The 7,967-nt window shown below is 34.4% G+C and overlaps 1 protein-coding gene across 3 annotated transcripts; it reads right to left on the bottom strand.

Annotated features, from left to right (window-relative positions):
• Window positions 1–494: 494 nt before the first annotated feature.
• On the bottom strand, window positions 495–6,548 carry LOC112568955. Of its 3 annotated transcripts, none has more exons than XM_025246543.1 (8): window positions 6,430–6,548; window positions 5,362–5,446; window positions 4,949–5,036; window positions 3,710–3,832; window positions 2,476–2,742; window positions 1,992–2,099; window positions 1,500–1,518; window positions 495–1,185 (listed from the first exon to the last, which is right to left on the bottom strand). In XM_025246543.1, the coding sequence occupies exons 3-8, from the start codon at window positions 4,995–4,997 to the stop codon at window positions 1,134–1,136; spliced, it is 618 nt and encodes a 205-aa protein (XP_025102328.1). In that variant the 5' UTR covers window positions 4,998–5,036; window positions 5,362–5,446; window positions 6,430–6,548; the 3' UTR covers window positions 495–1,133. The 3 variants fall into 3 exon arrangements, with proteins under 3 accessions (XP_025102328.1, XP_025102329.1, XP_025102327.1); XM_025246544.1 differs by lacking the exon at window positions 6,430–6,548 and adding an exon at window positions 5,664–5,734; XM_025246542.1 differs by lacking the exon at window positions 6,430–6,548 and having other exon boundaries at window positions 5,362–5,753.
• Between the last annotated feature and the right edge of the window lie 1,419 nt (window positions 6,549–7,967).

Here is a 7,967-nt window from a genome sequence, read left to right as displayed (position 1 = left end):
CTTGTTTATCTAGTACACCTTTCCTTTTTGTGATGTGTCTAGCCTACAGATTGTGTAATCTGTGAGGGAGTTATTCTGACTTAATAACTAAACGTCAAGGTTTATGTTAACAACTACATGAGAGTTAACCGACTGGAGTGTAAAAGTATCTTTTGTAGGACACCACGCATTTCTACCACATCTGATTCGTAAGCACCTGCACAATGATGCATTAGTTAATTTTTCTACGGGGTGGCGGATTCTGTTAAAGCAGTGGAATGGTTCTTACTTTCCGTTCACAGTTTCATCAAATTTGTCACTACTTCTTCATAAGAAGAGCCATAGAAGCTAAGCAGTGATGATTTCAAGTTGTGTTGTTGATCAAAGCTAACGAACATGGTGCATAAGAAATAATAGAGAAAAATCAGAAATTATATTCACTTTGTAACCTGTTTCACGTCGAGAACTAAAGAGACGTATCTTTAAATCAATCAATCATTCAATGAATGAATAAATGAATCAATCAATATGTTTTTACTTTTTGTAACAGCCATAATACAAGACAAACATTTTTCTGTTGCTCTTATAAGAATGTATACACATGAACATTAGATAATATTGTGTATATAAATATATACATAAAAATACAAATCCATATAGCGACATACTCTCTCTCTCACACATACACACAAACTTCATCCAATGCATCAATGTCTGTCATCTTCATAAGATCCTATCGAGAATCAATGAGGCACTGTCGATCTTTCAAACATGTGAGTGGTGATGAAAGTGAACCACGAACTTTTGTTCCTTCACTTTTTAGGTTTCTTCATGATTATCCATACCTTACACACAGAGGAGTAGTTGAGTAGTTGAGAATGTGAGGTAACATCAATAAGACTCGCCTTGCTAGCGTGAGTTCTCTCCTCTGCTGCGCTCCATCAGATCTTTCCTACGACTGATTCAGCTGTTCCAATTTAGTAATGAAATGAATGAATGCCTACACACTTGCTTACTTTGGCAGCAGTGGAGGAATGAATAATAATTTAGGTTTCACAGCTGAAACTTCTAGCAGTTTTTTAAATGGTTTTGTAAAGTTTAACATTTTTAGGAATCTTTAGTGATGGAAGACTATTTCATTTTTTTGAAGAATATCAATGCTGTTCAGGAATCATCGATTCACATTCCTCTTGGCTTGAATATTTCCTGAAATGATAAAAGTGATTTTAGGATGGAAATACATTAGTTAAGAAATAAACGAATTAGCCCCGAAAGTTAATGGATTACTAAAAACTAAAATCTGGGGGTGCACGTGCGTGTGTATAAACATCCATGTATTATAAAGAGTACTTGAACATCAACCAGAGTACGTAAGTACTAGAGTGTATGGCTGTCGTTTCTTAATGAAATTGTTATTTATGACTACTTCCACTGATTTACAGATCAAAAGGTATCACAGCGAGAGGACTTAATTTATCTAAATTATATGTGTCAAGAGATAACATTTGAAAGAAGCTTACATTTGAAGTTCCCTCTTTGCTGAAAGAAACAAAAGTAAACGTTAATATTTTCTTCATTTTAAACAACATCAAACAATGTACAATAATAAATCAACATGTAAAATAAATCAAATGTTCTGTAAAGTAGATGCTGATGCTAAAAATCATTATTTCTTTTGAGAAAACCCTAACCCTTTAGAGATTAAAACTGTTTTAACTAAACAAGTAATTTTTGGATGATGGACTTCAAGTATATAAAAACAGTCTTTAAATTGTTACAATAGTGAGAGATACAGAAGGCACATAAAGTGTAGGAGGACAACTTACAGAATTTCTTGAAAAGGAGTTTGAACAGACAAGACATGGGAACTGTGCTTTTCTAGAATAAAAGATTTAGTGTCTCAATGCACTAATTTAGTTAAGGTTAATTTAAGTTTAATTACTTAGTGTCTTAATGAACGGTTGTTATCTGCTCATATTTTATTTTTTTAATCAGGGGAAAATTATACTAACTTCTTTGTATCTTACGCCTCACAAGCAGAACCGAAATGATTACGGCAACTGCCATCACTCCCAAAGCAGATCCAATGGTGGCATACAAAGGAACTAGAGAACTCTTCCCTGCAGGGAAAAAATCATTGCTAATAATAATAATTAAAATAATAATAATTATTAGAATAATTTTTTTAAATTTTTTGTAACCCAATAGATGTTTTAAAGTTATTAGAAGGTTTACTTCATTATAGTCTTTTTTTCACAGTGTAGCACCTAGAATTTGATCAAAGTACAGTGTTGATGGTAATATGTATCTGAATTCTCTAGGCAATATCAGCGGTTTAATTTTGTCATAATCTTACCATTTTCTGTTATAATCGTCAAATGGCAGTAAAGGGACTGTAAACGTGTTGCGAGGGACACAGAAAGACAGAGAGTAGATTCATCTTTTGGAACGAATGTTGTTCTATAACAAAGTGTATAAACAAAAAAAAAAGGTTACATTTGTCATCAAGATAGTTGCTGTTCTCAGGTTCTATAAATTCCTGTTCCTTTTCTTGTTGGCTTTCTTGATGCCTTTTACCAACTTGACACGATTGGACGTTTCCATGTCCAGAGCCTGCAATACACTTGTATGTCCCGGATCTGTTTACGAATCGTGTTGGCAGACTTATTTCAGCAATTTGCGAAACCGGCTGCTTGCACTCAAAGCCTTCCTGGGTAAGGCACTGAAGCTCGTCATCCACCCACACACAGTCAACCACCAGCTCTGTGCAATAAACCGTAAACCGATTACTAAAAATGGCGTCTATTGCTTATAGACTGGTCCAGATTATTATTTATGTCTTAGGTTACGCGCACACAGTTGCCTTGTAGTAGATCTTTTTACATCCAAACTATCTTGTTAGTTATGCTAATTATGTCTCACTGATTATTTTTGGCATCTATTGGCCATGTGTTGATGATCCCCTTTACATCCGCTCTACGCAAGCGACTTGAGCCTTTTTTTCTTATTCACTCTCGTGTTCTTTGGTCCGACTTAACAAAATGTTGGTCCAAAAAAATAAATAATATTAGGCTTATTAAATATGTAATTAGGCTTATGTGAATAGTTTTTTTACACGTTATTAAATTGAAATATTAAGCGAATTCACTGGGGCAACGGAAGAAAAGTTATCATAATGACATGCTATCAACTGCCAGAATCAAGTAATAAATTTTCTATGTCTTTCACATCGTACAGTAAAAATAAATTAATTTTAAAAAGATATCAACATACTCGATCCTTCTGTAAAATATTTTATCTGTACTAGTTATTAAGACATTTAAATTTTGTAATGCCATAATTATGTCATAGCCTCGTAAAAACCGTCCCCACACAACGAATAAAAGTGGCCTTATGTGTTGAATTTATGCTTTTTCCTATTAATGCTATTGGCCTTGTGTCACGCAAAAAACGATTAACTATAAGCCTTTGTAGTTGACGAGAAGATAATTCAATGAATAGTTGAAGCGTTACATAAATCTGTCATTAAGTATTTTTACTGTTTATACGACACTTTTAACTGACAAATCTGGGCGATGCGAATTCCTTCAAACATGTTATTTTGTTGGATGTACCCAATCTTATGTCTACCTGCAAACGATCTACGGAAAAACAGAAAAAATGAACTGCTATCGCAATGCTAGATACTAATACTGCTTATTTTCGTCAAGAATTGGAAATAATTAAATACCTTCATGACCTTTATCGGAATGAAAATAAACGGAAAAATCCGTCTGTGTAGAGTGGATATTTGTGGAAAATTTGCACGTTAGCTTTCCCATTTCGGATGCATCACACTCTGTGTCTGGGTTACCTGAAACAAGCGCGCATACACGCATAAACGTGCTTGGGTTATAAATTTTACAACAAACAAACAAGAGCAGTAACACTGAGAAACAAGCAGTAGATTTCAAAGGACATCCAGTAAAAGTAATGTTATGCATGAAAGTATACTTAATTTTGAATTACGACGATTCAATAATTTACGAGGGCTACTAAACCATTTCAAAGATATCTAGAGATAAGAAACTAATTGTCTACTTTTCTTGAACCGGAGTACCTCTACCAGGACCAAGTTTCATTAACAGTGTTTTTGGCTTTGTTTCGCTTGTTGATGTTTTATCAAAATGTCTATCGAAGAACAATGTTTGGTTTTACTTGCACTAAATTTCGATACGGTGCCTGGAGCGGAAGAGGGTTGGCAATGTCTTTCCCTTCGACCACGAAAGAAGCAAAACTCCGAATGAGACCAAACCTTTGTCCATGCAGTAATGCAATTATGTCTTAAGACACATGCAGGATTAAAAATGCCACAGTATGATAATGGCACTTTCTCCCAGAATACTGACATCAAGTTTATTTATATTGGTTTTGTTGAAATAACATATTCCCAAACTATATGGTAGAAATCTTGTGCATAATCACTTGTTCATTCAGTTAGTTTCGTTACATTTTTAGTTATTTGAAATGGTACATACGCTATTTTATGATAAACATGCAACATTGTTATTAGTACTTTTCTTTTTTGAAAAGTCTCCATTCTATCTTTTTCCCATTTTATTTTGTAGAAACGCTGAGTAAGGTAATCCACAATTATTTTTGCACATGTTCTTAAGAAGTTTCTTTTTGTTGTTTTCTTGTGCCCAATTTGATTATCAGAAAATTTTACCGAAAATAAATTAAAGCAGAATAAAAAGTAGAATATTTCTAAAAATATTTCTAAAAGAAAGTCTCGAAATGCTATTACGGGAAAGCCAGCTTAACATTAAAAAGTTGTGTTTGAGGTGTTTTAAGATGCAAATTTTTTTCTTTCTGTTTAGCAAGAATATGAGATTGCTTACAATACAAAGGTCAGCTGGAAACGATTTAGATGTGTGCAGGTTGTCATGTTTTCTTTTTGTCTCTTATTATATTCTTTATTATTACTTACCTGTAGCACACAGGACAAGAAGCAAATTGAAAAACAAAATAACAATCATTTGTAATCCGTTGTTGGTAGTTGCCTCGTAAACTTGTACCTGAAATTTGAATGAAGCTTATTAAAATGTCTATCAGAACAAGTATCAGACTCATTATTTACTATGTGAGAAACTATTATATAAATAATATCTATAATCGTATAGTTATGATAGTATTACATAAAAAATGGACTCCATTCACGATATTTTGCCTGGAGTTTTCTCTCTCAGTACAGTTAGTGAAAACAGGCTTTGCTTTTGCCTTCGTACTAAAGGAATCTTTTTAGCAGTGCAGAAAAGCAAGACAGAGAAGGAGATATATATGTGTGTGTCTATATATATATATGAGTAAATTAATTAAATTTTTGAATGATGTGTTACGTACCTTTTTACCCACTAAATCATAAACTGTTGTTATAAGACCAGAGTGAAGGCAGCTTCGGTCGCGTTTGAAACGCCACCTGCACTTTCTAAAAAGGTTACAAACGTTTCACGGTCTGCGCTAGGTACAGTATCCAAGAAATGCAAGATAATACATGATTTACATGGGTTTTATAGATGTAATCATTTGAGGCTGAAAGTAGACCTAAATGTTCGACGCAATGTTGATGAGGTGGATCGAAAAACTGCGACTGCTCAGTTATTTGCCCCAACCAATCACTCCCTAGTATGTTGAGAAAACGTTACCTGACATGTTTTTCTGGTCACGGAGCAAAGAAGGAAAATCTAGGCAGCAGCACCCACCAACTAACCTGACCTAGCTGAGTGGCCTACAATTTTCAGCCTAAGCCCTTTACGAATGTACACTAGTCTAGTCATTTGACATACAAACAGCAGTCTGCTTGTGAACTTACACCCAGTCGACGCAGCTATCAGCTACACAATGACTGACTAGAAAAAGGTACACAACCATGGAAAATAGCATGTCCCGAGAAAGTTGTGGTGTCTAATACTTCATCCCCCACAACGACCAAATGTCAGAAGTTATCTTTATCGTTTTGTAAGACAGGAAAATGAAAGTTTTTTTAACCTTGTGAAAACTTTCTTCTTAACTTTAAGAGTTAACAAATAGTTAATTATCTTTGAATTTACAATCTTTCATAGAGTACCGAAATATGATGACTTTAAGTTAAAACTAATTTATAATATCTCATATACTTATAAACAATTAGTCTCCAAATCTGCATTCAAAGGTCTGTGCAAACTTCCGTAATCCGTGTTAAGCTTTTTTCAGTTCTGCCTATTAGTGTCTTCTTGCCTGCTTGTATACCATTATGCCTTTATGCCTTCCTACCAGCTTATATACCTGTCTGCCTAGAAAATGCCAATACCTTTATCTACATGACAAAAGAATAATTGGTATTTTATGATACTAAAAATTACAAGAACACATGAAAAAAGCTCTTCTCAAGGTGAACATGAGATCTGTTTATCTTTTCTTTATTCTTGCTACCTGCTCCATTTTCAGATGTTTGTTGATCGTATTCTTTGCACTTAGTCCTTGATCTTCAGTGACATTGAATCGTAAAGGGCTCAGGCCGAAATTCGTAGACCACATATTGTTATAGTCATGTTATAGACTTCTGAATTCTTGTGTGTACGAATGAATGTAGATCAATGCTTCTACTATATAGCACTGCTTTGATTTGCCTTCAGGGATATATATATATAAGTCTTAAATGTGTTTACAAACACAAAATCACGTTAACACTGTAGTTCCCTCTTAAAGATAAAAGTCTATCATCACAGTCACACATTTGAAAGTTCTTATGTCAGAATACACATATACATGAAGAAAATGTAGACGAAAAAACACAATCATTAAAAAAATTCAGCTTTTAATTCACAACACTACAATCAGTTATCAATAATGTGGATTGAATTAAAATCGTACAGACGCAAAAGATTAAAAAACTAAACCGACTCAACATGTTTTAAAATGCATAGATGAACACATTTTTAGTAAGCTTTGTACCAACCAGATTCGTTCTAGTAGTTGACTGAAAATAAAAATCGTCTGCAAGCAGTCCAGAGATATTGGTGATGAAACAAAATAACAGCAAAAAATCACTCCTTGCCTTCCTTTGACAATTTATATTAGTGCAGCATATCATAGATGCAATTCATCAAAGAAAAAAGCAGCCTTCATGAGATGCAATAAAAATAAAAACAGGAAAAAAAAAGAGAACGGTAAAGTAAGAAGTGAACACGTGCTACAAGAGATGGTATCACGTGAAGCAATTGCTTGGAACAGGGCTATACAAAAGCTAGATACGAGAAAGCTTCATGTTGTGTATATAATTTCAATTTATATCAATACAAGAATTTTACTGCACACTTAATTTTTAAACTCTCTGTAATTGCTGTGGGCAAAGCCGTTGTCGCAGGCGGCAGTTGAGCAAGTAGTGAGTCCGGTCTCACCAAACTGGTCAACGAGTCCGGGCACGAACTCACATCGGCGAGCAAAATGTCTAACAGACGGGGTATCGTCAGCGCGTGACGGCTACGCCAGTTGGGCAATCGGTCATCTGTAAGCACCCACTCTCGTTCTCCATGTTTTTGACGCTTTTACCAATCCATCCCATTAAGAATCCCTTTATGTTTTAAAGGATGGGTACAAATTATGCAAACTATTGAAGTTGTTTTTCCTGCTGTACTCCGATGAAATCACTGTAGTGCATGCTGTACTCGGATATTTGTTTTCCTCTTCACTTCAGCGTGAAGAACTACAGTGCATGCATTTTAATCAGAGACAGGGAAAATAGAACAAATTTTCAACTTACTTTTTCAGCGTTAATGCTAAATTCTTCTAAAAAATGCAGGAAGAATACGATGTTTACTTTTCAAGTGTTAGTTTATTACACAAGTTATGTGTGAATAGCAGAAAGCTACCTAAGTGTAGCTCTTTATAATGGCCAATGGCAGCTGTTAATTAATTAATTAGTTGCACAATTATCTTTGAATATTTATGTTTAGGTGCGTACGGTAAAA

This window comes from Pomacea canaliculata, linkage group LG7, assembly GCF_003073045.1.
Source record: "Pomacea canaliculata isolate SZHN2017 linkage group LG7, ASM307304v1, whole genome shotgun sequence".
Lineage (NCBI taxonomy): Eukaryota > Metazoa > Mollusca > Gastropoda > Architaenioglossa > Ampullariidae > Pomacea > Pomacea canaliculata.
Note: the sequence above shows the minus strand (reverse complement) of the source record. Positions and strands in the feature narration are given on the sequence as shown.

Coding starts and splice junctions, on each gene's coding strand:
- LOC112568955 (XM_025246543.1), bottom strand. CDS start 4,997: ATGATTGTTATTTTGTTTTTCAATTTGCTTCTTGTCCTGTGTGCTACA. Junction 3,833..4,948: donor TCTTGTCCTGTGTGCTACAG/GTAAGTAATAAT, acceptor CGCTTGTTTCAG/GTAACCCAGACACAGAGTGT. Junction 2,100..2,475: donor CAACTATCTTGATGACAAAT/GTAACCTTTTTT, acceptor TTTTCCCTGCAG/GGAAGAGTTCTCTAGTTCCT.